This window comes from Purpureocillium takamizusanense, chromosome 8 (assembly GCF_022605165.1).
Source record: "Purpureocillium takamizusanense chromosome 8, complete sequence".
NCBI classification, from domain to species: domain Eukaryota; kingdom Fungi; phylum Ascomycota; class Sordariomycetes; order Hypocreales; family Ophiocordycipitaceae; genus Purpureocillium; species Purpureocillium takamizusanense.
Genome location: NC_063075.1, coordinates 227,639 through 255,394, shown reverse-complemented (window position 1 = coordinate 255,394; position 27,756 = coordinate 227,639). Strand labels below are relative to the sequence as shown.

General features: G+C 61.0%; 11 protein-coding genes across 11 annotated transcripts; 7 read left to right on the top strand and 4 right to left on the bottom strand.

Annotated features, from left to right (window-relative positions):
- Positions 1–610: 610 nt before the first annotated feature.
- SKY1 (Non-specific serine/threonine protein kinase) lies at positions 611–2,881 on the top strand (the record flags this gene model as incomplete). Its single annotated transcript, XM_047989677.1, has 4 exons — positions 611–1,376; positions 1,456–1,525; positions 1,593–1,851; positions 1,921–2,881. 4 exons carry the CDS (start codon positions 611–613, stop codon positions 2,359–2,361), a joined length of 1,536 nt encoding a protein of 511 aa, XP_047845682.1. The 3' UTR covers positions 2,362–2,881.
- On the bottom strand, positions 2,877–4,734 carry JDV02_008111 (uncharacterized protein). The gene is made up of 3 exons (XM_047989676.1): positions 4,497–4,734; positions 4,128–4,363; positions 2,877–4,039 (listed from the first exon to the last, which is right to left on the bottom strand). The coding sequence occupies exons 1-3, from the start codon at positions 4,518–4,520 to the stop codon at positions 3,070–3,072; spliced, it is 1,230 nt and encodes a 409-aa protein (XP_047845681.1). The 5' UTR covers positions 4,521–4,734; the 3' UTR covers positions 2,877–3,069.
- A 784-nt stretch (positions 4,735–5,518) lies between these two features.
- Positions 5,519–9,164, top strand: IMH1 (Golgin imh1; the record flags this gene model as incomplete). The annotated part of the gene is made up of 4 exons (XM_047989675.1): positions 5,519–5,527; positions 5,602–6,100; positions 6,165–9,045; positions 9,113–9,164. The coding sequence occupies 4 exons, from the start codon at positions 5,519–5,521 to the stop codon at positions 9,162–9,164; spliced, it is 3,441 nt and encodes a 1,146-aa protein (XP_047845680.1).
- A 616-nt stretch (positions 9,165–9,780) lies between these two features.
- Positions 9,781–10,962, top strand: JDV02_008109 (uncharacterized protein; the record flags this gene model as incomplete). The annotated part of the gene is made up of 2 exons (XM_047989674.1): positions 9,781–9,856; positions 9,929–10,962. 2 exons carry the CDS (start codon positions 9,781–9,783, stop codon positions 10,960–10,962), a joined length of 1,110 nt encoding a protein of 369 aa, XP_047845679.1.
- Positions 10,963–11,357: 395 nt separating this feature from the next.
- JDV02_008108 (uncharacterized protein) lies at positions 11,358–13,019 on the top strand (the record flags this gene model as incomplete). Its single annotated transcript, XM_047989673.1, has 2 exons — positions 11,358–12,029; positions 12,105–13,019. 2 exons carry the CDS (start codon positions 11,358–11,360, stop codon positions 13,017–13,019), a joined length of 1,587 nt encoding a protein of 528 aa, XP_047845678.1.
- A 141-nt stretch (positions 13,020–13,160) lies between these two features.
- Positions 13,161–14,730, bottom strand: JDV02_008107 (uncharacterized protein). Its single transcript, XM_047989672.1, has 2 exons — positions 13,353–14,730; positions 13,161–13,283 (listed from the first exon to the last, which is right to left on the bottom strand). Exon 1 carries the CDS (start codon positions 14,632–14,634, stop codon positions 13,591–13,593), a length of 1,044 nt encoding a protein of 347 aa, XP_047845677.1. The 5' UTR covers positions 14,635–14,730; the 3' UTR covers positions 13,161–13,283; positions 13,353–13,590.
- A 1,051-nt stretch (positions 14,731–15,781) lies between these two features.
- JDV02_008106 (uncharacterized protein) lies at positions 15,782–16,780 on the top strand (the record flags this gene model as incomplete). The annotated part of the gene is made up of 1 exon (XM_047989671.1): positions 15,782–16,780. The coding sequence occupies one exon, from the start codon at positions 15,782–15,784 to the stop codon at positions 16,778–16,780; it is 999 nt and encodes a 332-aa protein (XP_047845676.1).
- Positions 16,781–17,279: 499 nt separating this feature from the next.
- Positions 17,280–19,693, top strand: JDV02_008105 (uncharacterized protein). The gene is made up of 6 exons (XM_047989670.1): positions 17,280–17,646; positions 17,782–18,131; positions 18,215–18,396; positions 18,496–18,791; positions 18,884–19,151; positions 19,238–19,693. The coding sequence occupies exons 1-6, from the start codon at positions 17,380–17,382 to the stop codon at positions 19,543–19,545; spliced, it is 1,671 nt and encodes a 556-aa protein (XP_047845675.1). The 5' UTR covers positions 17,280–17,379; the 3' UTR covers positions 19,546–19,693.
- On the bottom strand, positions 19,619–22,318 carry JDV02_008104 (uncharacterized protein). The gene is made up of 5 exons (XM_047989669.1): positions 21,374–22,318; positions 21,179–21,281; positions 21,039–21,107; positions 20,370–20,975; positions 19,619–20,284 (listed from the first exon to the last, which is right to left on the bottom strand). The coding sequence occupies exons 1-5, from the start codon at positions 21,746–21,748 to the stop codon at positions 19,860–19,862; spliced, it is 1,578 nt and encodes a 525-aa protein (XP_047845674.1). The 5' UTR covers positions 21,749–22,318; the 3' UTR covers positions 19,619–19,859.
- A 953-nt stretch (positions 22,319–23,271) lies between these two features.
- JDV02_008103 (uncharacterized protein) lies at positions 23,272–26,023 on the bottom strand. Its single transcript, XM_047989668.1, has 2 exons — positions 25,089–26,023; positions 23,272–24,976 (listed from the first exon to the last, which is right to left on the bottom strand). Exons 1-2 carry the CDS (start codon positions 25,959–25,961, stop codon positions 23,588–23,590), a joined length of 2,262 nt encoding a protein of 753 aa, XP_047845673.1. The 5' UTR covers positions 25,962–26,023; the 3' UTR covers positions 23,272–23,587.
- A 653-nt stretch (positions 26,024–26,676) lies between these two features.
- JDV02_008102 (uncharacterized protein) lies at positions 26,677–27,426 on the top strand. The gene has a single exon (XM_047989667.1). The coding sequence runs from the start codon at positions 26,894–26,896 to the stop codon at positions 27,335–27,337; it is 444 nt and encodes a 147-aa protein (XP_047845672.1). The 5' UTR covers positions 26,677–26,893; the 3' UTR covers positions 27,338–27,426.
- The last annotated feature ends 330 nt before the right edge of the window (positions 27,427–27,756 follow it).

Below are 27,756 nucleotides of genomic sequence, written 5' to 3'. Positions count from 1 at the left end.
ATGAGTTGCGTCGCTGCCGGTCACGCATTGAGGGTCTGTCGCTAGACGCCAGCGCAGCGCAGCCCCCCCTGCTGCAGTGCAGCCAGCCAGCCAGCCAGCGCAGCCCGTCTACCTCACTTCACTCGCTCGGGGCTCAACTAGTGCTGCTCTGCCCCCCTCCGGACAGCCTTTTACCCCTCTAATACCTCACCTTACCTCACCTCACCTTACCTTGCCCTGCATGGCATTGCCTTGCCTCACCTTGCTTGACGCCGCCCGCCCGCCCGCCTTTTTGTCGCCTCTCAGCCCGCGTAGTCCGCTGGTCGCGCCCCCCCGCCATCTACTTACTATCCCACCAGCACCAGCACCAGCACCGGCACCAGCACCAGCGCCGGCACCAAGCCCTCGACTCGCCGCCGCAAACGCATCCATCCATCCATTCATCCCCTCCCCCACCCGCTCCGTTCCCACCGGCTACTGCCCAGCGCCGCCACACCCTTTCTCGCCTCTCCTATCTAACCCCCCTCCCCGTCCCCCTCCCGGACGCGCCGCCGCCCATCGCATCCAAACTCTTTGCTGACCTTTGCCCTCGCCGGCGCGCGCATACAGAGCCCACCAATTGTCTGGCGCAATGGCCCATTCGCCGTCATCGTCGTCGGTCGACGACCCCGCCGACAACACGGCCGACGAGGAGGATTCCGAGGACTATTGCAAGGGCGGCTACCACCCCGTCCAAATTGGCGAAAAGTTCAAGGATGGCAAGTACACGGTCGTGCGCAAGCTCGGATGGGGTCACTTTTCCACCGTCTGGCTCTCCCGCGACAACAACAACGGCAAGCACGTCGCCCTCAAGGTCGTCCGCTCCGCCGCCCACTACACCGAGACCGCCATCGATGAGATTAAGCTCCTCAACAAGATCGTCCAGGCCAAACCCGACCATCCCGGCCGCAAGCACGTCGTCAGCCTCCTCGACTCTTTCGAGCACAAGGGCCCCAACGGCACCCACGTCTGCATGGTCTTTGAGGTTCTCGGCGAGAACCTCCTAGGCCTTATTAAGCGCTGGAACCACCGCGGCATACCCATGGCACTTGTTAAGCAGATCACCAAGCAGGTCCTGCTCGGCCTTGACTACCTCCATCGCGAGTGCGGCATCATCCACACCGACCTGAAGCCCGAAAACGTCCTCATTGAGATCGGCGACGTCGAACAGATCGTAAAGAAGGTGGTCAAGAACGAGCCGGGGGATAAGGAAAACAACCGCAACGGCCGCCGGAGACGGCGGACCCTCATTACCGGCAGCCAGCCCCTGCCGTCTCCCCTCAACGCCACCTTCAACCAGAACAACCTCTTCCCATCCTCGGGCTCCCAGCCCAGCCTCGCAGGAGTCCTTAACGAGGGTGCGTGTTGTGCCGCCCTCGCCGGCGATCCCCGCCCCGCGTTGACCCTGCTCCTAATAACATTCTTCTTCCTCGGCAGGCACCACCAGCACAAAGGAATCATCACCCAAGTCTGGCGACGAATCGCAGAAGCAGCGCGAGAAGTCCGCGTAAGCAACCTTCTCCCCCGCCCCTCCTACCGCATAGCGGGGCAAGTGAAGCTGACACCACGCAAAGCGACATCCTCTCGCGCGAAGTATCCGGCATCTCGCTCGACAAGTCTAGTAGCTCCTCGGCCTCGACGGGTGACAAGCGCAAGGCTGAAGATCCGCACGCCTTTGACGTTATCAGCGTCAAGATTGCCGATCTTGGCAACGCGTGCTGGACGAACCATCACTTTACAAACGACATCCAGACGAGGCAGTATCGGTCCCCCGAAGTCATTCTCGGCTCCAAGTGGGGCGCCAGTACGGACGTCTGGAGCATGGCCTGCATGGTATGTAGCGTCGCGAGTTGCCTCTGTTTTTTTCGGGAGACGAGACGAGCCGACTAACAATCCCCGCAGGTGTTTGAGCTCATCACCGGCGACTACCTCTTCGACCCGCAGTCGGGCACAAAGTACGGCAAGGACGACGATCACATTGCCCAGATCATCGAGCTTCTCGGCCCGTTCCCCCGATCGCTATGCCTAAGCGGCAAGTGGAGCCAGGAGATTTTCAACCGCAAGGGCGAGCTGCGTAACATACACCGACTGCGACACTGGGCCCTGCCCGACGTCTTGCGAGAAAAATACCACTTTAAGGAGGACGAGGCCAAGCGCATCTCCACCTTTTTGACGCCGATGCTCGAGCTGGTGCCGGAGAAGCGGGCCAACGCGGGAGGCATGGCCGGGCACGGCTGGCTCGAGGACACGCCAGGCATGAAGGGCTTGCGAATCGAGGGCCTCGAAGTTGGCGGTCGGGGAGAGGGCATCGACGGCTGGGCGACGGAAGTGAGGAAACGATAAGGAGCCGGCACGCTCACGGACAAAGGCAACGGCCACACCGAGGGTCGAAACCTCGTCACCCTCGTTGCTGCGCTTGGCCTGTTGATTGCCTGGGTAGGGGGCGGCTGGCGGGTGTTGTAGCAGCACGCGTCCTGGAGAGGGCTCAGATACGTTGTGAGCGTCACTGGGACCAAGGAGGGCCCTGCGTTGCCTGGGACGCGCCCTCCCTCGGATGTAGTTGTGGGCGAGGGAGGCTGCGCCCAAAGGGAGGGCTTCACGGCAGCTGCACAAGACGAAAGAAGAGGTGCTGTCACGACGACCGATTCGACTTGACTTGACGTTGAATGGATGGAATGGGCATGGCAAACGGGAATCGCAAGGACCAGAGAAGGAACCCATAGGACGGACGGGACGGGAGAGGGTATGAATGATAGATAGACTTTGCACATGACGTGTGTGTCTTTTTGTTACTCTTGTTTACCGGCGTGATTGCGAGGGGGACCGTGTCGAAGTGAGTGTAGGTGTGTGAGTGAGTGAGTGAGTGAATGCGTATGCTTTCCTTTTGAGATTTTGCATTGTTTTCATGGTGCCTACTACCTACCGACCTAGTAGCTACATATATACCCACGTGGTACCTTGTGCGCCTCGCTGTTTTGTTTTCCATTACCTCTGGAAGCACATGTCCCGCGGACGCCGTCCCGCCCGTTCCCATGACATGGCTCATGCTGCTCATTCATTCCTCTTACTCTTGCGCCGCGCTTTGACTCCGGCAGCGGGGCTGCCTGCCTCGCCGCCCGCGCCCTCCGAGCTGGTACTCTTGCCGTGTGGTGACGGCGGCGCCGCCTCGGCCGTGCTATCCTCCTCGTGGCCGTTGTCGCTGTCGCTGCTGGCCGCGGCCGCGGCCGCGGAAGGAGAAGCAGAGGGTGGCGAGGAAGGGGCCGCCGCCCGCCGGTCGAGCACCTCGTCGACGATGCGGCGGCCCTCGTCGACCTCGCCGTTGAGCACGCCGCAGGCCATGCACTTCCAAGGGCCAAGCTCGGCGAGGGAGCGCGTGCCGGGGGGAGCCTGGCCGTTGACGAGGCGGCAGGAGCGGCAGATGAGGGCGATGCGGTTGCGGGCGGCCGTCTCGTCCTCGCCGAGAAGAACGTCGAAGATGCGGTCGTACCAGTGCGGCTCGGCCTGCGGCGGGGGCGCGTACTGCTGCTGCGCGGGGTACGACGGGCCGTCCGCGGCGGGATGAGGTGGAGGCTGGTGCGCAAAGGCGTTGGGCGCGAACTCGGCCGTGGGGTCGAGGGAATCTTGGTGGCCGACGCCGTCGGGCCGGGGGCTTAGCTGCTCGGGGTGCGAGGCCGAAGGCGGCGGCGACGATGTGGCCAGGGGTCGGCGCTGGATATTTGCGGTTGGGGGAGGGGGGAGGTTCGTCCGGCCGGGTGGGCCCTTCTTTTTGCTGGCGGCGGCGGCGGCGCCGTCGTTGTTGTCCTCGTCGCCGGGGGCCTTTGTTTTCTTGCCCCGCGGGGAGTCGCCGGCGTCGCCACCGCCGTATTTCTCGAGGAGCTCGAGGGTGGAGTCGTATTTTGTCGCGTCCTTGAGTTTCTGGATCGTCTTGGCGCGCTCGTCCTGCTGCTCCTTGAGGCGAGCCGAGACGCTCTCGATGCGGAACGTGGAGTACGCCGTCGTCAGGGCGCGAACGAGGTAGATGCTAACGATACGGAGGACAAGCGAGCGCAGGGTTAGCGACGACTTTGCATGGGGGGTTGACGGGGAGGGTGACGGGGAGGGGGTCGTACACGACGGGGCCGCCGGCGAGGCCCGTCCACTCGAGGGCGCCGAGGCTGGCATAGCCCACGACGAGGAGCACGACGATGGCGTAGACGGTGTAGGCGAAGGCGAGGTAGAGGGTCCAAAGGACCTTGACGCGGCGGGAGCTGGCGCGGAGGCGGTCGAGGCGGGACTGGGAGTCGGCGATCTTGACGGAGAGGGTGGAGAGGGTCTTTTCGAACGAGGCGGTCGAGGAGGCGTCCCTCTGGAAGGCGACGGGAACGAACGCCACGGGTTAGCTAGTACGCCAAGCAGAGCAGAGCAGATGCGAGGCCGACGCGACAACGGGGAGGGGGAAGAGGGGGGAACTGTGTTGTGACATGTGTCTGTCGACGAACCTTCCACGGCCAAAAGGACACCATGTCGTCGTCGGGGGGTTCAACTCAGTTGATGAGCGGCGGCCCCGGGGGGGAAGGAAGCTGGGCCACGCAGCAGCACGGTCTTGGGTGCCCGGCCGCTGCTGCACGGCGAGGCAGAGCTCGAGGGTGGGTATCTAGGTAGGTAGGTAAGGTGATGCAAGGAGCAACCGTCGGAAGGGAAGCCTCGCGCTCGAGACGCGGGCGACGGTGGTGGTGGTGGTGGTGCGTGAGCTGGTTGCGCTGTGGGGGGAAGGGGGGGTGGAAGCGCAGCGTAGCGTTGGATGTTGCACAGTGAGTGATGAGGTTGACAGAAGCTCCCGTCAGAGAGAACCAACCATCCAACCTGGAAGCTGCCGCCCGGCAGCAGCTCGCGTGGCGGTGATGCGGGTGGGCGGGCTGTGGCGCTAATAAAACAGCGGGCACGAGCCTGTGACCGCCTGGCGGGATGGCGGCACGCGGGTGAGGTGCCACCTCGCTCATTGGCGACCGCGACCCAGGCTTCACCAGGCTCGCCGAAGCTGCCTACCCAGCAGCACCTCAGCTCAGGTCACCACCTCCACTGTCCCGTCCAGTCCATCTGCCAGTGGGCACAGATCCCTGCATTGAATCCCGCTTACCTACCTTATTAGTAGCTGGAGAGCTGCACCAGCCACACCCTGGGACGGGCCTCCACTGTGTGGAGGCTGCGACTGTAGCACCTTGCCTGCAGCCGTGCACCCGCTGAGCCACAGTACAGGACACCTGTGCCATGCCGTGCTGCGCTGCGTTGGGACCCCGGCCCAGCTTCATTCATATCGCGGCCAACACGAAGCAAGCCAGCCTCGGTTTACTCCAACAACCACGCCCGTGTCCTCCCTGGCTGTCGCAGCAATGCCGCATGCGCAGCTGTAGTACAAAGTACAGCCTCCCCGCGACATAGTAAAACGCTAGCATCGCTCCATGGTTCCGCCAACACAAGGCGTAGGGATCGCGGTCGACCGACACAGGTCGACAGAACCATCATGTTTCAGGTGCGCTCTCGCTCCAAGAGGCACATGCATACTTCCCCAACGCAGGCTGGCCGCTGATATGACCCTCCGTGCAGAGAATTCGAGGCGCAATCGACCGGACCATTGCCGAGGAGCAGGCCCGCCAACAAAAGCTCACCGAAGGGGGTAGCACCGCCGCGGGTGTCTCCCGGTCCGGCTCGACATCGTCTCGCGGCGGCGGCGGCGGCAGCGCAAAGCGCACGGCGCGCACGAAGAAGCCCTCTACGGACACGACAAACACGGACGCGGCGCCGCCGAACCCAGACCCGGCGGTCTTTGAGGCCGCATTTGTGATTGATGACAGCGACGAGCCTAGTCGGGCGGGCACGCCGAAGCCGCAGGTCCCCGAAAAGGACGGCGTCGCGGTCAAGAACGGGGAGGACGAGCAGGCCCCAAAGGCCAAAGAGGATGCAGACACTACCAAGGACACGGCCGGAGACAAGCCGAGAGTCGACAGCGAGGATGGTGCAGGAAGCGGCGCATCGGCCCAGGACATGAGTCCCGAGATCAAGCAGCGCCTGCGCAAGCTGGAAAAGCTCGAGGCCACGTATCCAGGTAAGCCCTTATCCCCCGGGCCACGCCTCTTGTGCTACGCAGTCGTGCTGATTAGAAAATGCAGAACTCCTACGCTCCTATAGAGTTGCTCACAAGCGCGCCACCGCCATCGAGCCTTTCGAAAAGGCCCTTCGCGAGAACACGCCCCTGACATCCATTGGCGACCCGGACGCGCTCGTCGAGTACCTCAACCAGCTGAACTTGCGGGGCGACATGGTCATGCAGGAGTTGAAGCGCGTCTCGGCGGACAAGGATGAGCTTAAGAAGAAGCACGACGAGGCCCAGGACCAGCTGACCCAGGTACGGGAGGAGCTCGACCAGCTCAAGGCAGGCAGCAAGCCAGAACCCGGTGCGACCGAAGACGCGGACAAGGCCAAGGCGGAACCTGCAATGGACCCTTCGATGGGCAGCAAGCAGGAGAAGGCCCCGGAAAAGGTCAAGTCGCCCGTTGCCTCCGTCATCGGCATGTTCTCCCCAAAGCAAAAGGCCACAGCCTTCGATGACAAGGCCGATGGGGAGGAATTCTTTTCTTATGACGAAGAGATTCCCCAGCTGCAGGCCGACGTCGCCGCAAAGACGGAAGAGATTGAACGGCTCAAGATGGAGGCCGAGGACCTGAGAAAGGAGCTGGCCGCCGTCAAGGAAAATAGCGCCGGCCTCGTCTCGACTCTCGAAAACGCAACGAGGGAACTAAGCGACTCGCGCGACTCGGCAGCTTCCCGGGATGCCTGGCAGTCACAGCTGGATGAGCGAGCCAAGGAAATCTCCGCCTTGACCGAGAAGTTGGAGAACGCCGAGGCGCAGTTGAAGAAGCTCAAAGAAGATGCCTTAGAGGACAAAAAGGCTCACGCGGCCAAACTCAAGGAGCTGGAAGGCTCTCTAGCCACGTCAGACAAGAAGGGCGCTGACCTGGACGCCGAGCTGGCCAAGGCGAACGCAGCAAGGACGGTGTCCAAGAAGCTCATTGACGACCTCAACACACAGATCGAGGGGCTGAAGAAGGGCAAGTCGGAGGCTCAAGCCAAGATTGATGAGTTGTCTAAGAAACTTGAGGCTAAAGTACCCTCTACGTCAGCCGCGAAGCCCACCGATGCCACCCCTGCGACTGCTCCATCGACCACCGCTGCGTCCAAGAGGAAGAATAAGAAGAAGAAAGGAAAGGGCGGTGCTGGCTCTGCCGTAGTCGGAGCAGTCACGGAAGAGGGCGTGGTCGAGGCGGCGGAGCCGATTCCAGATGCTGGTGATGCACAGGGCAACGCCGCGTTCGAGGCAGAAATCGCCAAGCTCAAGGACGAGGTCAAGGACAAGGATGCACAGATCGAGAAGCTGTCGCAGAGGCGCAAGACGGAAGAGGATCTCCGCGAGGAGATTGAGAATCTGCAAGAGAACCTCCTCAACATCGGCCAGGATCACGTCGAAGCCAAGGACAAGATCAAGGAGCTCGAGGCGGAAAAGGCAGCGCTGAGGAAGCAGATAGCCGATCTCGAGGAGAGGATGGGCGCTTCGACATCCGATGCCTCTGCCAGCGCCAAGCTGCAGGCTGACATGGACTCGCTAAGAAAGGACTACGACGAACTCAAGGACAAGTCGGCTACGCTACAGTCGGACCTGGGCGCCGCACAGCAGCTAGCCCAGACCCGGTTCAAGGATCTATCGGAACTACGGGAGGTGCTGCAAAAGGCTCAGCCGGAGCTCAAGACTCTGAGACAAGAATCCGCAGAGCTAAAGACGGTTAAGGAGGACTTGGCCGCAAAGGTTAAGGAGCTTAAGGAGATGGAGAAGAAGGAAAAGGACCTGAAGCGCGAAGCATCGCGGGCCCAGCAGCTGTCTACAGAGCGCGAGACGGAGATCAAGGGCCTGCAAGAGAAGCTCAAGGTGGAGGGCTCTGGCAAGCAGCAGGCAGAGGAGGCGAAGCGCACGGCGGAACGCAACCTGCGGCGCGCCGAAGCGGACAAGGTGGAGTTGAGCGCAAAGGCCGAAAAGGCGGAGCGAGAGCTGCAAAGGGCGCAAGACGAGGCCAACAAGCTGCGCCCCAGGATCAAGGAGCTGGAGGAGCAGCTGCACAAGATGAAGCGAGAGAAGTTGGCGGCGCAGGAGGAGGCCGAATTCAAGACACAGCAGTACAGCAACGCGCAGGGCCTGCTGGGCAGCATGCGCGACCAGACGGCGGAGCTGTCGACGCAGCTCAAGGAGGCCAAGTCGCAAGCCGAGTCGCTCGAGGAGGAGCTCGGGGAGGTACAGAGGCTGCTACAGGAGCGGACACGCGAGGGCGAGACGATGCGGCGGCTCCTGGCCGACGTGGACGAGCGGGCGGACAGCAAGGTGAGGGAGATGCGAGGCCGGATGGAGGCGGCCATTGAGGAGCGCGAGCGCATCGAAGACGAGTCGAGCACGCTGGCGCGGCGCAAGTCGCGGGAGACGGAGGAGCTCAAGCACCGGATCCGGGAGCTGGAGCGCGAGGTCAAGACGCTGGGCAACGAGCGCGACGAGCTCGAGGAGCGACAGCGCGAGTGGAAGCGTCGGCGGGAGGAGCTCGAGGCGGTGGAGAGCAAGGCGGAGGCGGAGACGGAGGAGATGCGGACGACGGTGTCGCAGCTGCGGTCAGCGCTGGACGCGTCTGAGGGCCAGCTGCGGGACAACGAGAAGCAGCGGGCGGACCTGCGCAGGATGCTCGATGACTCGCGGCAGCGGTACGAGAGGATCGCGCGGGACCTCAAGACGGCGCAGGCCAAGCTGCTGTCGAGCAGCACCGTGGGCGGCTCGTCATCACGAACATCGACGGACTCGAACCGTAGCGGCGGCGTCAACGGCAGCGGCGGCGGCGGCGGCGGAGGAGGCGACACCATGTATCTGAAGACGATCCTGCTGCAGTTCCTGGAGCAAAAGGACGGGCGGTTGCGGGCGCAGCTGGTGCCCGTGCTGGGCAAGCTGCTCAAGTTTGACAAGTAAGTGGCTGCGGCGGCGATGATGCATATGGCGAGAGTGACGTCTGGCTAACGCAGAGATTCGCAGGACGGATGAGCAGAAATGGCTGAACGCGGTGCAGCATATCGAGGTTCGATAGCGAGCATAGAGGGGGGAAAGGCGGTTTCGCCGTAGACATGCATCTCTGTCTGTAGCCGAAGCGATCGCGATCATTGCCTACAAGGCGCCCTATAATGGACGCGCCCCGTGTACATGAATAGGAACAACATGATGTATTATCTGTCACGGATGCGGGTGCGTTGATGTGCGCCCGTCGCTGTTCTGTCATATTCCTCGGCCGAAGGCCCCAGATCTCAGCGTCGAAGGCCGAAGGAAGGGGGGCGGACGGTTTGATCCGGGCATGTGGCGCGATGATCGGGGCCAGTGACCTCACACTGCCGCCACGGATCGAGATGCGGCGGTAGGGAGACGGATGCATGACGCCGTTGCAGAGAAGCGACGACGGACTTGGGAATTTAAATAGACTTGCTGTGGACGCGACGAAGCTGCCTGTCAGCGGACATGTGTGATCGAATCGACGCCATTGCCCCGACAGCATTACGATTGTCCCAGCAACATCTACATTGTCCTGACAGAGTCTCGACGACTACAGTATATATTGTACAATATAGTTATATTCACCGGCGTCGACGAGACGGCAGTGGCAGCCACAGCTTGCAGGGGCCGGCCACGACACAAGCAACAGCGCCCGCACCATGTCGGACGACAGAAGCAGCCATCTCACCCGGGGCAACCTGTTTCACCTGTCGGGCAAGGTTGCGCTCGTGACGGGTACGCGCTTCTTCTCTTTTCCGCCATGTGATGATGATGATGATGATGATGTGATATTGACGTCTTCCGCAGGGGGCGGGTCGGGCATCGGCCTCATGATCGCGCAGACACTGGCCTGGAATGGTGCCAAGGTGTACATTGTCGGGCGGACGACGTCCAAGCTGGACCGCGTCGTGGAGACGCACAACGCGCCGTCGATGCCGGGCCGGATCGTGGCGCTGGCGGGCGACGTGTCAAGCCAGGAAGGGGTGCGGGCACTGCACGAGTCGTTTCTGGCGCACGAGCGGCGGCAACAACACGACGGAGGAAACAAGGGGAAGAAGAAGGAGGATGGGGGGGAGGAAGAAGAAGAAGAGGAACAAGAGGTGGCGCTCGACGTGCTCGTCAACAACGCGGGCGTGGCGAGCGCAAAGGTCGAGACCGACGCCAACGAGAGCGCCGACGACGTGCGGCGCAGCCTGTTCGAGGCCTCGCACAGCACCTTTGACGACTGGAACGCCACGTACAACACAAACGTGACAAGCGGCTTCTTCGTGACGGCGGCGTTTGCGCCGCAGCTGCAGCGCGCGGGCGAGCGGCGCGTGGGATGGTCCGCCGCCGTGGTCAACGTGTCGAGCGTCTCGGGCCTCATCAAGCACTCGCAGCGCCACTTTGCCTACAACGCGAGCAAGGCGGCGGCGGTGCACCTGACGCGCATGCTGGCGGCGGAGATTGTGGGCGGTGGAGGGGAGAAGAAGGGCGTGGGCGTGCGCGAGGAAAGGAAGAAGAAGACGAAGGGGTATGGTGATCAGGGGGGGAACAACGGGGCGGCGGCGGCGGAGGAGGAGGAGCGCACGACGGGCGCCAGCAGGCTCAAGATTCGCGTCAACGGCATCGCGCCGGGCGTCTTCCCCAGCGAGATGACGGCCGGGGAGAGCGGCGGCGACCAGAAGAGCGAGCTGGGCGACGTGCACTTTGCGCGGAGCCACGGCGAGGACGTGCCCGCGGGGCGGCCCGGCGACGAGCGCGACATGGCGCAGGCGGTGCTCTTCGTCGTGGGGTGCACGTACCTGAACGGGCAGACGGTGGTGGTAGACGGTGGGTACACGCTGGGGGCGGGCATGTGAGTGTGGTACGTGTAGATGAGATGAATGGTATGGGTATGGTATGTATGGGATGGTGCCGATGATCAAGACGTGTGCACTTGTTGTGTGTTGTGGTGGTGGTGGTGCGTTGGGGAGAGTGAGGGTGATGGTGATGGTCCTGTTTGGTGTAAGTGGCTGGTGTACGTGGTGGTTTTACCTATCAAGTACTTCCGCCAGTCTCGATTGGGCAAGTCGACGACGCCCATGACGACCTCTTTCTTCTTTCCTCCCAACCCCCTTCTTCCTGCCACTGCTATCTATCTAACAGCAATGACGCCGTGAGCATATCCCATGCAACCGACCAGGTACCCAACTTCCGGTCACATATATCACCACTCACACACATCCTGCTGCCGCCACCGCGACCACACTTCGCAATGGGCGCCGTCGTGTCCCTCGTCGGCGACGGCCTCCTCGCCGCCTCAGACGTGGCCAAGGCCGTCACCGCCCTCGTCTCCAAGTACAACGCGCTCCTCGCCCGCGCATCCGCAGACCCGGGCCTGCCGGTGCCGCACCCGACGTCCCCGTACTGGCTCGTCGATCCGCCGTACCCGACCCTGGCCGACATGCAGAGCGGGACGCTGCCGCGGGACGCCGACCTGGTCATCATCGGGAGCGGCATCACCGCCGCGGCCGCAGCCAAGTCCTTCCTTGAGGTTTCTGCGTCAGCGTCCGCGTCTTCTTCGTCCTCTTCATCTTCTTCGCCGCCGCGTGTCGTCGTTCTCGAGGCCCGCCAGCTGTGCAGCGGCGCCACGGGCCGCAACGGCGGGCACATCAAGTGCTCCCCCAGCGCCGAATTTGCGCGCATGCGCTGTAGGCTCGGCGCCGAGCGGGCGAGAGACGTTGTGCGCTTCCAGATGAGGCACCTGCCGACTCTCCTCGAGGTCGGACGGGATCATCCACTGGCTGAAGTGAGGGAGATGGAGACTGTGGATCTGTTTCTCCAGCAAGAGGACTTTGACGAGGCCGTCAAGGAGGTCGAGGCGCTCAAGGAGTGGATGCCAGAGGTCGACGTGCAGGTGCTCGACCGTGAGCAGGCCAAGACGCATGTGAGTGACCCCATGCTCATGTCCATGTTCATATTCATGTACCAGAGTAGAAAAGCACAGATACTGACTAGTCAGATTGGCGTCAACGACATGGTCGTGGGCGCCTTGTCGTATAGAGCCGGCGCCCTCTGGCCGTCCCGTCTTGTCACCGGCGTCTGGAACGACCTGCTCGCCAACCATGCCAGCCTGTCCATCGAGACGCACACGCCTGCCGAGACCGTGTCCAGGACAGGCTCGGATCCGTCGTATCCTTACCAGGTACAAACCCCCCGTGGCGTCATACATGCCCGCCACGTCCTACACGCGACAAACGGCTTCGCGTCGCGCCTTGTTCCGTCGTTGCGTGGCCGTCTCACCGGCGTGCTGGGACACATGACGGCGCAACGACCCGGCGCTTCCTTCCCCCGCTGCGACGGGAAACGCTCCTGGTCCGTCATCTCCAGCCCGGGATTCGACTACGTCACGCAGCGACCCCCAGACCCCACGACGGGAGAGCCGGGGGACGTCATGGCCGGGGGTGGGTTTTTCAACAGTCGTGAGCAGGGGCTCGACCAGGTTGGCGTCTGGGACGACAGCCGCGTCGACGCGCTCCCCGTCATGCACATTCGCGGCAGCATGGCGACGGTATTCGAACCGCAATGGGGCGCCGGTGGGAGCACGGACAAGGTCTGGACGGGCATCATGGGCTTCACGGGCGACATGATGCCGCTTGTGGGCCGCCTCCCCGATAGCAGTGGGAAGGATAAGGGGAAGGATGCTGGGGAGTGGATCGCGGCCGGCTTCAACGGCGAGGGCATGGTCTGGGCGTGGCTATGCGGCACCGCCGCGGGTGTCATGATGCTGGGCATGGAGGAGGAGGTATTGCAGCCAGGCTCGGGGCGACCTGGGGGCAAGCTGGACGCTTGGTTCCCGCGGGATGTGGTCCGCGTGGATGCGGCGAGGATGAAGAGAGCGGGCCTGAAGAACCTGGCGAGGGCGGCGGGCCTGTGAACGCGAATCTCCTGAATCCTCGTGGGTTTCTGACGCTACCGGTGAACATTAGTAAACCCATACAGTATTGCTGTACCCGTGCCCTACACCAGTTCGCGTCACAAATCGAACTTGGATAAAGGACAGAAGACTATTTAATTCCTCGTGATTCAGCTATCGCATAGTGTATTGCCCCACGCCCAAGTTGGCAAGGGGCAGCCTTCCCCCCAAGCATGCTCATGTGCCGTCTGACCCGCCGTTGTACTTGACAGAAGAGGACACCATCTGAATGTGTCTCAACATCATCATCTTGCCCAGTGTTCACGAAGCTTGGACAAACAAGGATGTACCCACCGTTCCGCACGTACTAGTCAGGGTCTACCATGACTGGACGTTCTTAAGAAGCACTCCCAAACCTTGTAAACATGTGGAAACCCATAACCGACGGTTGGCTTTCAGACATGGGCGCACTGTACGTTGTCGAGCTTTGTAGGTGAGCTGCACTACCTAGTAGTTGGCCACCATGCCGTACCCGCATAACGAAGTGAGCGCAGGTGTGCATCTATAAGATGCGGCCTACAAGTATGTGGTGTCAGGCTGAGTAACGCCCATGCCAGACCAGGGACGTGGGACCATCCTTTTCGTTCTTGACCCGCTGCGATCTCTTGATTCCTGCAATGCCGCCTTTGAAATACACCGCCCCGGGGAACTTGGGCTTGGGCTTGGGCTCGGTGCCCCGGGCCGACATGGCTGGGGAGCTGGCCGATGCCGTTTCGGGGTCGGTATCGCGAGACGACAGGAGATGGGAGTTGGGTGATGAAGACGCCTCGGGGTTGGTGTCTCGTGCGCGGAGGAGAGATGCCGCGGCGTCGCTGTCCATCGGTTGTTCGGGCGGTTCGGGTCGGGCGCCATGGGTGGTGCCTCGTGAGAAGAGGACATCGGACTCGGGCGACGCGAGTTCGAGATCGGACCCCTGCGGTGATGTGAACTCTGGGGACGACGACTCGTCGACGAGGGGTAGCGTGGTGTGTGACTTGGACTTGCGATCGCTTCCCGTGGCCGATGCGGCGAGGGAGGTGGCCGGCGACCTCTTGGGATTGGTGTCGCGAGGCAACACGAGGTGGGAGTTGGGTGCGGCCGCCTTGGGGTTGGTGCCGCGCGAGTCGAGACGTCGTACTGGAGAAGTGTCGTCGAATTGTTCGTTCGGCAACCCGGGCTCCAAGTTTACGTCTCGACCCGACAACGTGTTGCGACAATCAGGCGTGGCCTCGTCCTCCTCGTTCTCGGTAGTCCGAGGCCACATAGCAAAACATCTGGACGGAGGAACTTGTCGTCTGGGAAGGGCGGTGCTACCCCGTCTCCAAGCCCAGGACGGTTTCGGGGGCCAGTCCTCGGGTGTCCAACGTGGAACTCGCCGGGACGATGCCGCCCTCGGGAGATCCGCCGGGTCGACCTTGGGGGCGCTGTCAGGAGACGATGCGTGCCGTGCATCGAGGGTCCCGACGTGAGATTTGGGGTTGGTGCCCCTGGATGCCAGGTGTTGCGAATCGGGCGATATGGCTTTCGGGGTCTGGCCTGCTGGTGCTGCCAGACAAGAGGCCGCCCAGAGGGTTATGATGAGCAATAGGCGCCGCATACTGGATCGATGGGGGAGTTTGCTGGGAAGCCTTTCGCTCCTTGTAAGATGTGAAGAAAGAGAAAAAAAAAATAGTCTCTCGGCTATGCTTGGTTGATACAAAGAGTTAGCCCGTTGATCTGGATTCTGAACCGAAGGCCCTCGACGGCATCCCAGAGTCTTATATAAAGAGCCAAAAACAGCCTCGATCCCAGCATGCTTCGACAGTCGCACGTATCGCGGCGTGCGGGCTCCCTCGCGGAGGGGTCCACGAATATGTGGTGAGATATGCATAGTCCAGACTCGACCTGGTCGTCGTCGCTTGCGAGGCCGAGAAAATGCCAAAAGGGTGGCAGATTATGCGGACTGAAAAAAGAGACGACAAGAGTTGCACAGCAGCTGACAGTTTATATGCGCAGTCGTTCGACACGCGTCATATGAGACGATTCTTATCAGCATCAGTGAGGTATTGGGAATGATAATTCTTCTTTCACAGTTTTTACGTTTTCTTCACTGGAGGAGCTGCGTCTTCAATGTCGCAGAACTCTACACGCTTCTTTTCGTGTCTATGATTGCGTTGCACAAAGTATGTGCCTGGAAACTTTAAGAGAGAGAGCCTTGGAACTAGTCCTTCTTCAATGGTAGGTGCGCGTCGTCCTCACGACTGACCGTAGTGACAAGCACATCTGCACCTGCAGTAACGAATGGTTCATGTCTCCGTGTATTGTGTTGGTGCAGGGTACTCACATTGCGCCGTTGCAACCGTTGAAGTCAGAGTTGTTGCGAGGCAGGAGGCTTGCATAACGTGCGCATTGGAATCAAAGCACAGCCTCAGCGAGTGTCAATCTCTGCCTTGTGACTGACGTGGTTCAGCGCATCGCTGTCCGGAATTCGGACTTGTCCAGACGAACGGACCGTGCAATGCGTGGCGATGGTTTTGTTGGCGGCGTTTTGTAAACCCCCGGGAGCCCGAAGCCCAACGCCATTCCAGAGAGCATTAGGAAACGCCACGTTCCCCGTCGTCAGCGGAAACAGCGCCTCGCACATCAAGAGCTCCTTTTTCTTGCATCATGATGAATGCTTCCATTTGCGTGACGATGCATATGCTATGATGCACCCCCAAGCGTTAATGATTGACCCATAAACACCAAGGGTAACAGTACGCACAATGGTGTCTTTCAAAGACATACAAGCTTCCAATGCGCTCATCAACGATGCGACGGCCCCACGCGTGGCCGTCTTCGTCGGCGGAACGTCAGGCATCGGGAAACTCACCATCAAGTCCCTCGTCGCCACGGGCGCGAGCACGAGGATCTACCTCATCGGGCGCAGAAGCGCTGAAGAGCGCGCGCGTCTGTTCATCCAGGAACTGCAGACCGTCAACCCCAAGGCAAAGGTCATTTGGACCGAGGGCGAGGTGTCGCTCCTCGCGGAAGCCAAGCGCATCTGCAACATGATCAAGAGCCAAGAATCACACGTCGACTTGCTCTTCCTCACCACCGGGTACGCGCCGTTCGGCCCCCGCAAGGAAACGGTAGAGGGCCTGGAGGTCGCCCAGAGCCTCGAGTACTACTGCCGGGTGCTGTTCGTTCAGCTTCTGCTGCCCCTCCTCGGACGAGCGGAAGCCCCGCGGGTCGTCAGCGTCCTGGGCGGCGGCCTGGAACGGGCGAGCGTCGTCGACGTGGAGGACCTGGGCCTGAAGAAGCCCGGGAACTTTGGCGCCGTCAAGGCCCAGATGCAGTACACGGCGATGAACACGATGGCGATGGAGACGCTGGCCGGCGCGAACCCCGACGTGACGTTTCTTCACTCCTGGCCCGGGTGGGTCAACACGGGCAACGTGCGGAGGGGCTCAGAGCCGAATTCGATTCTCGCTTGGCTCATCTGGCTCGTCCTCGAACCTCTGATTGCGCTGTTCAGTATCAGCGACGACGAGTCTGGGCAGAGGCATCTGTTTCAGTGTACGAGCGCGGCCTTTGGCGGCCGTGGGGTGGCGTGGAAGGGCGGAGCGGGCGTCAACACGCGGGAGAAGCCAGAGAATGGGCTGTTCCTCGTCAACTACAAGTGCGACAGTAGTACGAATGCAAAAGCGTTGCGACAGCTGCGGGAGAAGGCGCAGACGAGAATCTGGGAACACACGCAGGAGGTTCTCCGGCCGTACGTCTAGGTCGACAGATGATTGCACTGAAAGATGGTGGGCTTTGCTTCGTCGGTCATGAACGGCGCACCAACTCATGGCTATGGATCGGGCGGGGAAGTAACTAGGGGGTTGAGTCCAGGACTTGGGGGCGAAACGCCGGCTACAGGAGGCGCATCGCTCATAGGGGGGCGGCCCCTGATGCTTGATTTGGCTCACAACATTCAATGGGTTGCGGCTGTCGCCGACATGAATTATAAATTAAAGACCAACGTAACTTAGTAAATGCTCGCGTGAAGCGTCAAAGAGCCGGTGACGACGCTGCGTAATACCTTATTGACTGAAGCTAGCTAGCTACCCCCCACGTAGGAGCCAGTCTCGCGCCAGGGCATCGTCGCGGTGGCACTTGAGGCTTGTCCCAGCCCCCACGGACCCATACAGGATCGATCATCGCCGAACCACCACTCCAGTGCGTGGGGTCTAGGCTGGGGCAACGGGGGGGACGGCGGCGGGATTCCTCTCCCGACTGGCATGGGCGGTCGACAGCCCGCTTCTCATCCCGGGGCCGCAGAACATCAATCTCACACTCACGACAGCTGGGCGTGAGAAGACAAAAGAAAAAAAAGATAATGGCGTCTGATATCCTCTTCGCATCCGCCATCGTTATCAGCGGCGATGAGGCCGCTGAGCCGCGGGTCGCCGACGTGCTCGTGTCCGGCGGCATCGTGACCCGGATCGGGGCTCCGGGGTCCGTCGACGCCAATGCCGGTCCGGCCCGGCGCATCGATGCGAGCGGCCATGTGCTGTCGCCGGGTTTCATCGACATGCACGCCCACTCGGACCTGTACCTGCTGACGCACCCGGAGCACGAGGCCAAGATCACCCAGGGATGCACGGTGCGTTGCCCCCGTTCGCCGAGCGAGCGTCTCAACGACTCTCGACTCCCCAGACGTACATGTAAAGGGGTCAATCAAGGAGTCAAGGACTAACGAGAGCAAACAACGCTCCGTCGTTGCCGTCAACGCAAACAGACCGAAGTCGTCGGCCAGGATGGCATCTCGTACGCCCCCGTGCGCAGCGAGGAGCAGATGCGCGCCATACGGGACCAGATCGCCGGCTGGAACGGCAACCCATCCGACGACGAGTGCGCCGCCGCGCCGCTCCGGGACGTGGGCATGTTCGCCTGGCGGACGCTGGGCGAGTATCTCGACTGCCTCGAGCGCAACCGCACCGCGACCAACGTGGCGGCGCTCGTGCCCCAGGGCAACCTGCGGCTGCTCGCCTGCGGGCCGTACGACACGAGGGCCGAGCCGCACGAGATTGACGACCAGGTCAAGCTGCTGCGCGAGGCCATGGACCAGGGCGCCGTGGGCATGTCGAGGTGAGCGAGCTCCAACTGTGACACGTCCCGAGAGAAGGCGCGATTCTAACACGGCTACTATCGTGTGAAACCACCCTCATCAGCGGCCTGACGTATACCCCTGGCATGTATGCGTCCACGTCTGAGCTGGCGGTCCTCTGCAAGGTCCTGGCAGACGAGTACCCCGGTGCCTTTTACGCGCCGCACCACCGCAGCTACGGCTTCAAGGCCATCGAGAGCTACGCGGAGATGCTCGAGCTGGGCCAGACAACAGGCTGCCCGGTCCGTAAGTCTTGCATCCGCAGCACGCACAAATGTCCCCCCCTGGACTGGACTACATAGAGCTCTGACAAAACGAACTCGTCCTGACTGACGCGGCCGCCAGACCTCACGCACGCGACCCTCAACTTTTCCGAAAACAAGGGCCGCGCCCCCGAGCTCGTCGCCATGGTGGACGAGACCCTCGCCAAGGGCGTCGACGTCACGCTCGACACGTACCCTTACCTGCCGGGGTGCACGACCCTCGCGGCTCTGTTGCCGAGCTGGGCCTCGTCGGGAGGACCGGCCGAGACGCTGAAACGCCTCGAGGATGCGGCTACTCGCGAGGAGATTCGCATCGCCGTCGAGGTCAAGGGCTGCGACGGAGGCCACGGCATCCCTACCAACTGGGACGAGATTCAAGTGCGTCAGAACATGAACATCTATCACACAAGACTACGTCAGAATGTGTGCAAGTAGAGCGTTGTTGTAAACTGACCATCCTCTGACGGTAGATTGGCTCGGCAAACGACCCCAGCATCGCGTCCTGGTCCGGCCGCCGCGTCGGCGAGGTTGCGCGCGCCGTCGGCCGGCCGGCCATTGACATCTTCTTCGAGATCCTGCGCAAGGAGCGCCTGGCGACGAGCTGCCTCATGCACATTGGCAACGAGGAGAATGTCCAGCACATGATGCAGCACCGCGTGCACATGGCGGGCAGCGACGCCATCCTCCACGGCAAGACGCTGCACCCGCGCGCGTACGGCACCTTTACGCGATACCTGGGTGAGAGACATGGAATCCCACACTTGATTGCGTTTTTGTTATGTTGTTTTGAGTCGAATAAACTGACGATGCCTTTTTCACTATAGGCCATTACTCGCGCGACCTCGGCCTGCTCAGCCTGCCGGACGTCATCGCCCACATGACATCGCGGCCCGCCAAGCGCCTGGGCGTGTATCCGCACCGCGGCCTGCTGGCCGAGGGGTCGGCGGCGGACCTGGTGCTCTTCGACCCGCAGACGGTCAAGGACATGGCGACGTTTGAGGAGCCCAAGGTGCCGAGCCGCGGCATCAGGTTCGTCCTCGTCAACGGCGAGGTGGCGGTCGACGAGGGCAAGATGACGGGTGCCCGTGGGGGCAAGATCCTGCGCAGGAAAGACGGCAAGGTGGTTGGGTGATGAGTCGGGGCTGTTGGAGCAGTAGGAGGCGGCGATGTGCATCATCTAATGAGAAGACGCGGGATGAAATATAGTCTCGCCGCGATGTGAACGCTACGCTTTTGCCGAACAGACTCGCTACCGCCATCCCTCGCCCCGTAATGAGCGAATTCACAAAAAAAACAAAAACCAGTATAGTCGTCGCAAAGTCATGATACATGGCCCCCCTGCCTGCCTGCCTGCCCGCAATCTCATAACATGTGGCAGTGCGTGCCCTCCATTGTCACCCTGCATGGCTCGCCCGTCCCGTGTCACCGCCCGGCGGCGGCTGTGTGTCATACCTCCATCTCCGCCTGCCGTCTTCGGATGCGCAGCTTCAGGGAGGGATCGTGGGACAAGGCGATGCCATACTCGTACGGCTTCGGCACCACGCCCGCCGGCAGCTCGAGGTCGTACTTGAGGAGGATGTTGAGCAGCGCAATCTTGGCCTCCTCGGCGGCGAAGAAGCGGCCCGGACAGGCGTGCGCGCCGTGGCCCCAGGCGAGGTGCTCGGGGCTCGTGGCGACGAGGTGCGACAGGTGCCGCTTCTTGGGATTGTCGCGCATGGCGACGAAGCGGTAGGGGTTCCACGCCCGCGGGTCGGCGTACACGGACGCATCGGTCCACATGTTGTGCGAGGAGACGCCGATGCAGTGGCCGCGGGGGACAAAGGTGCCGTCGGAGAGGGTCATGTCTTGGAGAGCCATGCGGCGCATCGAGACTAGAGTCGGGTCAGCAGTTTATTACACTCGGTCAACCAAGCAAGTCGTCTCTCAAGGGGTCTCTTCCGGGGGAAACAAACGTACCCAGGCCGATGGGTTTGAGGCGTTGCGACTCCTTGAGGACGGCATCGAGCAGCGTCATCTTGAACAGCGCAGACTTGTGCCAGCCCTCCTTGGACAGCACCGCAACCGCCTCGTCGCGGAGGGGCTGGATGATCTCGGGATGTTCAACAATGTCGCTCAAGGTCTGGCACAAGAGGTCCGTCGTCGTGTGGATGGCCGCGAGGGAGAGCACGAGCTGCACAACCGCCGCGTCATAGTCGCCGCTCGTCGTCTTCTCCCTCTCGAACCAGTCGATGGCGTCGTTGTACACGTCAGGCTCTTGTCCGCGCGCCCTCGCGTCGCGGGCCTCGCGCCGCCGCTCGTCGATGACGGGCTGGATGACGCCGCGCGCCTGCTTGATGAGCCGGCGGGCGTCGCCGCAGCTCCGCAGGAACCAGTGCGCCACGTAGCGCGCGGCGTAGGGGTACTTGCGCAGCTCCGTGGCCGCGGTGAAGACGGTGACGGTGTACTCGCGCGTCACCTCGAGCCAGGCTTCGTCGCGGCAGAGCTTCTCGCCGAGGAAGGCGCGCGACGACATGCGCGCGACGAGGCGCAGGATTGTGTGGCGAAGGTTGACGGTTTGCCACTCTGCGTCTTGCGGTTAGAGAAGTGAAGGAGGGTCTCATCTCAAGATGAGAGAGGGTCACTCACCGGGACTATCCGTCAAGAGATCTCTGAGCGCCAGAGTCGCCTCCTCGGCCAGCGGTTGTGAGATGTTGCCTAGACGGGTGGATGCGTTAGAGGGGCCCAAGGTCAAGTCAGAGCACCAGGAGGAAGGCTATGTGACGCACACAGATTCTGCGTGAGCTCCCTAAGAATGGTCCGTCTGATAATCTCGCCATCTTGTGAGCCTTCCCTAAACCCCTCAAACCCGGGGAGGTGCGAGTGGAACGTCTATCTTGCGTCAGTGACAAATAACTCTGTTGACGCAACAACCATATACGTCACACCAGCCAGGAGTCGAAAGCACACACACACACACTTACCTGTTGTGTCAGCTGCACAAAGTCCAGCCTCTTGTCGTTGCGAATCTCGTCGGCCATGCCCGGCGGCAGGACCGTCATACGGCCCAAGTCGGTGTTGACGGCCACGGGCTTGTCCGGGTGCTCGCTGAACCACTTCTCCAGCACTCGCCGCGAGTTGCGTGCAAACTCGTCCTTGGCGCGCCCCTCGGTGAGCTCGTACGGCTTCTTGGGGTTGAGCAGCGGCGGCTGCGTGCTGGTGATGGCTCGCCGCGCGCGTAGGTACAGCATGAGGAGGACGCCGACGACGGATGCGATCATCAGGGGCAGCGGCTTGGTCGCGAGGTCGAGCGGCACGTCTCCGCCGCTGAGCAGGGTGGCAATCAGTCCTGAAGGCATCGCGACTTTTGACGCGTTTGCACGGACGGACAGTTGACGTTCGGGTGAGCGTGGTGGGTGTCTTGGATTCGACCCCGGCAGCCTGGTCGTGTAGGCGAGGGCTTGGTTTCTTTATATCACCATGCTCTGCAGTATATAAGCGAGAACAGGCGGCAGCCAACTCCACGCCCGACGTCCCGCGCCTGCTCACAAACTCCGCCCCGACCCGGAACCCCTGCATATCAGTAGACGATGACTGCGGAGTTGCATGTGTGCAGCACATATGTGCTTGGTTATGCACGGCATCGCCCAGGAGGCAGAGTCCCAACAGCACGGATGAAGCGCCTCCGAGACCCCGGCATAACTCGTGGCGCGGCGGTTACACAACTTGAGAGCACAACACCAGCAAACAATCTGCCATGCGGCAGTGTCGGTGTCACAGCATTCATGTCGGTTGGATGGATGGATGGATGGTCCATGGGTGCGGTTGCGCCCGGGGCCACGGAGCCGCGCGGGCCCGGTCGATTGTGAAGTGTGCAATGCAAGCTGTTTGGTGCAACAATACCGTCATGACATGCGGTTGCTCAACCGTTGGCCCACCGTCTTCAAGTGCCGGGCCGGGGTTTGCGGGGGGGACGGGTGGCCTTTGTCGATTCATTCATAGACCTGGGCTGATCTCAACTGGGCTGAGCTGGGCTCGACGTCGGGCCTTTCTTTGCTCGACGGGCTGCGGCCGACGCTTTCCCCTTTACAGCCTGGGGGAAAAAGAACTGAATGCTACGGCAGCTATGCGAGACGAAACAGTTTGATATTGGCGCGCGTTGGAGTTCACGCTTGTCGATGGCCCGCATACGTACGTTATAGTGTAGGCCCCGATACCCCAGGACCCTTGGGCTATTTACTTCATGCACAGACTCGCCACTCCCGCGCCCAGATCCTGCCGTCCACCAGGCGCAGAGAGAAGCTTCATCCTGCCAAGTTCGGATAGGCCAGGCAGGGCAGACGGGGCGCACAAGGTGGTGGCCCTGACGACATTGTCATAAACAAATGGGTGGCTGGCGACGACCACCAGGGGGGGGGGCGGCCCCGGCCATGCAGACCCCCATGCATAAGGGTCGAACAGTGCTGGCGGAACGATGAAACATCGACATTACGAGATGCATGCGCGGGACCTGCCTGGCCGTGGGCGATGACAAAAGGGCCGTCCGTCACGGGGCGGTTTGGACGGACGTGCCGTCTACTAGTCGTCTGGTCTGGTGCTGCACCCATCCTGCAGCGCCCAAACCGCACGCACGAAACAAGCCCCCCGTTCTCACACATCCTTGCATCGACGGACATGTAGATCTACCCGAAAGGCGGCCCCCCCAAGGGTACTGGAAGACGCGGTGAGTCTGTCAATGCTATGTTATGTTCTGCGCTTGCAGCTGCCACCTCAACGTTGACACAGTAAAGCACACCTCCGTGTTCTCACCCAAGGGCGGACCTTTCGCCTTGTTCATCACTCCTATCGAATGTGGTGCGTCGGTCTGTCGTCGCACACTATAGCCCTCTAATAAATACCACAGTACACTATCGGGGACCAGAACATGGTATACTATGTCGTTTTCGGCCTTTGTGACGGGGGTTACATCGCGCCCTAGCACAGGTTGTGCGTCTGGTGTATGATCTCGCTAGCGGACGCTGCGGAGTCTGCGGACTTGGGCCGCCTTTCTTCTGTTTGTATTAGCAGCGCATCGAGTTGATGATACCCTATTGCTGCGACGGCAAATCTTTGCGCCAAAGGCCCTCGACTTGTAGGGCATGTATCGTCTACATATGTCTACTCCCGCGCGCATGCCTTGACTCTGAGGACTGGATCGGCTAGTAGACCGGTCCGCCTCCAAAGGCCACCCGCTGGTTGCCGTCTCTGCTCACGACAATCATTCTAGATTTGCCATCGCCCTTGGTTCCCTTCATTCTCTTGTTTATCGCGTCCCAGGGCTTCATGACGAGCCCGTCGCCGGTATAATTCATGTGCCCCGTGAAGGTGGATGCCAAAATGTTTCCCTGCCATTCACTCGGATAGGTGGCAAACAAATCTCCACTGGACGAACCGTGGGTGGAGTAAAGATTCGACGTGTTTGCGTGGGTACTATACGTCCGGGTGTCGTCGATCGTCTCGCCGTATTCTTCGACGGCAGGATCCCGGATAGCATCCGCCTGAGGGCGAGATGGTGAGTTGACCACCGCGTGTGTCGCCCCCAGCTTGGTTTCCGTCATGATTCTGCAGGATTCATAGCCCCATTTGACGCAATCAGCGTCGAAAGCCGGTGTCAGGGTCAGATTGAGGCTTCCCTCAACGGACTTGACCTGGACGGTCGCGCTGTGAAGCGTCTCAGCCCATATGTCGCCCGTCTCCGTTTCGATCTCGACTCTGCGATCGCGCGGTCGCGCATCCACGGAGGGCGACTGGCCCAGCTCTTGCACGGACACCTTGCCGTGCAGGGACGTTACGGTTAGGAATGAAAAGGTCGATGGCCGATGCCTCGGAAGCTTTTGTCCGATCGTCGCTGTAATGTCCCCGAACCTCGTGATGAGCGCGAGCTCCTCGTACAGAGGGAACCACCCGCTGACACGGCCGCTGAGGCTCTGCGCGACAATGGAGGTGGCCTCGAGTCTATATGGTGCGAAGCTCTGGTTCTTGGAGCCCACAGGAGCCGTAATGTCTCCTGCGAAGGTTAAGATCTGGGCGTCTTCTGCGACGGACATGATGGTGCCCTTCTCGATGCTGACGTCGAGATCTTGTGTCTGGATGTCCAGCGCTCGAAGCACCGTCTCGCGCGGGACATATAGGATGATGCGCAGCTGAATACAAGGCTGCGCATCGTCGTCGTCGTCCCAGTTGTGGATCGTGCCAGGCGTCGCGACTTTAAGCGACCCATTCTCGTCAAGGCTAAAGGTAAACCCCAGAGAATCATGGTTGGCCATGGACTCCACGGCAAAGTAGCCAGAGGGGAAAAAAGATCCCGTGGCGGGGCGTATGGCGAGCTCGCCAAAGACCTGGATGGCTCGTCCGGCAGCGGCTGCTATCCCGTGTCGTTGCTCGGTGAGCTGGAGGATGGTGAGGTTGCGCTGGGCGGCGAAGTGGAAGCTTTGCCCTACCGCGAGGCGGCTGTTGCTTTTTTGGCGGCAGCTGGGGAGCGGTTTCCATACCATGTCCCCGTGAGAATCCTCTGGGACCTTGACGGGCTCTTCGATGTATTCATGGTTCTGTTCTCGATCAGCGGTGTCAGACGCCAAGACCCCATAACCTGTATGCCGGTGGCAGATCTTCCCGTATTCTGCGGCCTGTAAAACAATATGAAGGATGACAACGGCTTACCTGTGGCAAAGACCCCAACAAGAGGCCAATCAGTATAGTCGCAGCTATGACGAGTATCACCAGGGCGACAAGTACGAGGACGGCTCTCTTTCTAAGCGCCTTGCCCCCCGCGGTCCAATCGAAGTGCATCCGAAAGAGACTGGGCGAGGCAACCTCTGGGAACTGAGAGGTAAGCGAATGGGGCGGCGTCAACAGAAGCGGCTGCTGCTCGCTAGTAGGAGTGATGGCTGCGCGGGACGGCGGCGACGGAGCAGCTGCGGAATCGTGTGCGATGGCCCCGTACGATATCCCGGGGCGTGGTGAGTACGCCGGCGGCGCATCCAGATACGGCGGCATGCGGTGATCGTGGCCGCCATGGCGATGAACGGGTCGCGTCCTCGGCGTTGGGACTCGCAATGACAATGATGAGTCTCTAGAATGGGAAGTATGCTGAGGGACGTTGTGGGTGTTTGGTGTGTGTTGTTCGCTGCCTCTCCTCACTACCGATGGTGATGGCGGTGGTGGCTCAGCCTGCGCATGTGATTGCTGAGAGTCGGAGGCGCCCCGACCAGGCGACGCATCAGAGATGGGTTGCGATGGACGCTCAGAGCCAGGACGACCTGAGCTTGACTCTGTCGCTTCACGGGCCTTGGCCTCGGCGGCCGCGCTCGGGCGTAGAGTCGGGTCGACAACCATGATGTTGGGGATGATGGGCACGTTTGCCGACGTGCGGCCCCGCTCCGCAGGCGGCGAGTCGTCTCCGCGCGACAACAAGGCCCCGAAGTAGCCATTCGCCGGCGAGAGGACGAGGTCCTCGTCGTCGACGCTGTCGTCGTAGGGTGAGGCGGCGGCGCCATCCTCAGTGCGCGCGTACAGGTCGTCCTCGTCGGCCATCCTGATGATGCGACGACGACGGTGCCGCTCGATGGAACGTTTCTGGTGAGCCACTTCAATCCTGCTGCTGCTTACCCCAAGGGCTGGCAGTTGACGCTGCCCGCATGCTCACGGGCGAGGGATCGAGGCCCCGGAGCTAATGATCCTTGCTCTTCTCCTCTCAACACACCAGACTGGACTGGTTATAGTACGCGGCGCTCAAGTCGCCGGCCTAATTACGATTCGTCCTTGACCGTTGCCACCACGCCTTGTAGGTTGCATGTAGTTGTAGTGCGTAGTGGTGTCGCCACAAGGCCATCTTGCTCGCCAGGAGTTCAGGCTTGCCACCATGACTTTAGACGACGTCTCTCGCCTTGGCTCCTTCTGACTAGTTTACGGGAAGCTCGCCCGCCGCGCAGTTGAGCTTGCATGTGAACAATCGGCGACTTGCGAGGTGTACATTTCAGAAGTTCAGGTAACATTGAATCTATCCACCAGCTGTGGTAACATATAACACCGTAGTTTGATGAGGATGGCGCATCGGCCTTTTTCTTCTTCTTTAAAAAAGGGTACGATTCAATAGGCAATAAATTTGGTGACGCATGGCCCCTGGCCGTGGCGTTGGCAGTGGAGTTAGTTCCATGCTGGGATAACCGTGATCACTCGCTGACGTCACTGCCAGTGGGCGAGTTAAGGTGCCGTTGAGGTCGATCCGATTCCCCTACGACATGCTCCCACAGCATTGCACAGGCTTGGAACACTCTCTTCTGGTCGCCCCATGTCCCTTCTCTAATACTATTCAGTCCAAGCCTCGTGAAAAAATAACTGTCGATCAACGTACCTCTCCCTTCGCTATACCCGCCTCCTGGGAAACGTACCCCAGCCGGTAGCTGCTCAACAGCCCATCAAATCTTACACAGAGCAACGTCACTGCCCATCACACACGACTCCTCATGACAGACCACGAGGAAAACGACGAATTCTCGGATTTAGTGTCCAGCCGTGACGCGGTCCCATGGCCCGGCGATACCTTCATGATCCGCGAGCGGCGCAACGGCCGTGTGCTCGCGCTCGCGGACGGACAGTTGTGCCTGGAAGCCGATATCAGCCAAGCCGGCAACTGCCATTGGCTTTGTGTTGAGAACAACGGATGGCTGGGGTTCCGCGAGACAGAACTGAAACGATACCTGGGGCATGATTTCTGGTGGAACTTTACGGCTGATGCGTCGAGGCACGATCAGTATCAGTATTTTCAGGCTCGGAGGCACCCGGATGGGGGATATTTGCTGCTTGCTCCGCGTTTGGGAGATCTTGTGCAAGTTACCGTTGGGAAGGACGGAAATGGGTTGGTTACTACAAAGGCCGATGGAGTTACGTGGGAGTTCATGGAGGTATAGCATGGAGCGCCGTAGAGGAGACACTCGAGGCGCGTGTAACTATGTAAGCGAAATTTGACGCCATCACACAGACCTGCTTTGAACGAAGGGCACATTAGACGTTTTTTCTTTCTTGATGCGTTGCAAAGACTGAAAAAATTCAGCCGCTTCCGATACTCAGGAACAGTCCACTCTTACATGGCGTCCAACATTGAACGCATCGCTTCTGGCATCACGTCATTGGTCTTCGTTCGAGAAATGCACCGTAGCTGACACGACTGCTAAACAATGTAACAGACTGGCCACAGTAATTCAGTACAACGCCGCTCTTTCCGCGTTTTACATCTACAGAAGACTAGGTTGAGATTGCCTCCCCTTTCCAACACCGTCTATGTAGCCAACATCGAACAGAGCGCTCGCAGCTCACCCAACTCATACGT

What these genes read in the sequence shown, in the direction of transcription:
- JDV02_008111 (XM_047989676.1), bottom strand. Translation starts at nt 4,520, where the DNA reads ATGGTGTCCTTTTGGCCGTGGAAG. An exon ending in TGTCCTTTTGGCCGTGGAAG is followed by an intron (nt 4,364 to 4,496) that starts GTTCGTCGACAG and finishes GTCGCCTTCCAG; the next exon opens with AGGGACGCCTCCTCGACCGC. An exon ending in CTCGCCGGCGGCCCCGTCGT is followed by an intron (nt 4,040 to 4,127) that starts GTACGACCCCCT and finishes CCGTATCGTTAG; the next exon opens with CATCTACCTCGTTCGCGCCC.
- JDV02_008107 (XM_047989672.1), bottom strand. Translation starts at nt 14,634, where the DNA reads ATGCGGCGCCTATTGCTCATCATAACCCTCTGGGCGGCCTCTTGTCTG.
- JDV02_008105 (XM_047989670.1), top strand. Translation starts at nt 17,380, where the DNA reads ATGGCGTCTGATATCCTCTTCGCATCCGCCATCGTTATCAGCGGCGAT. An exon ending in AGATCACCCAGGGATGCACG is followed by an intron (nt 17,647 to 17,781) that starts GTGCGTTGCCCC and finishes CAACGCAAACAG; the next exon opens with ACCGAAGTCGTCGGCCAGGA. An exon ending in GGCGCCGTGGGCATGTCGAG is followed by an intron (nt 18,132 to 18,214) that starts GTGAGCGAGCTC and finishes CACCCTCATCAG; the next exon opens with CGGCCTGACGTATACCCCTG.
- JDV02_008104 (XM_047989669.1), bottom strand. Translation starts at nt 21,748, where the DNA reads ATGCCTTCAGGACTGATTGCCACCCTGCTCAGCGGCGGAGACGTGCCG. An exon ending in GGAGCTCACGCAGAATCTGT is followed by an intron (nt 21,108 to 21,178) that starts GTGCGTCACATA and finishes CCACCCGTCTAG; the next exon opens with GCAACATCTCACAACCGCTG. An exon ending in CCTCAAACCCATCGGCCTGG is followed by an intron (nt 20,285 to 20,369) that starts GTACGTTTGTTT and finishes ACCCGACTCTAG; the next exon opens with TCTCGATGCGCCGCATGGCT.
- JDV02_008103 (XM_047989668.1), bottom strand. Translation starts at nt 25,961, where the DNA reads ATGGCCGACGAGGACGACCTGTACGCGCGCACTGAGGATGGCGCCGCC. An exon ending in TGTTGGGGTCTTTGCCACAG is followed by an intron (nt 24,977 to 25,088) that starts GTAAGCCGTTGT and finishes GATCGAGAACAG; the next exon opens with AACCATGAATACATCGAAGA.
- JDV02_008102 (XM_047989667.1), top strand. Translation starts at nt 26,894, where the DNA reads ATGACAGACCACGAGGAAAACGACGAATTCTCGGATTTAGTGTCCAGC.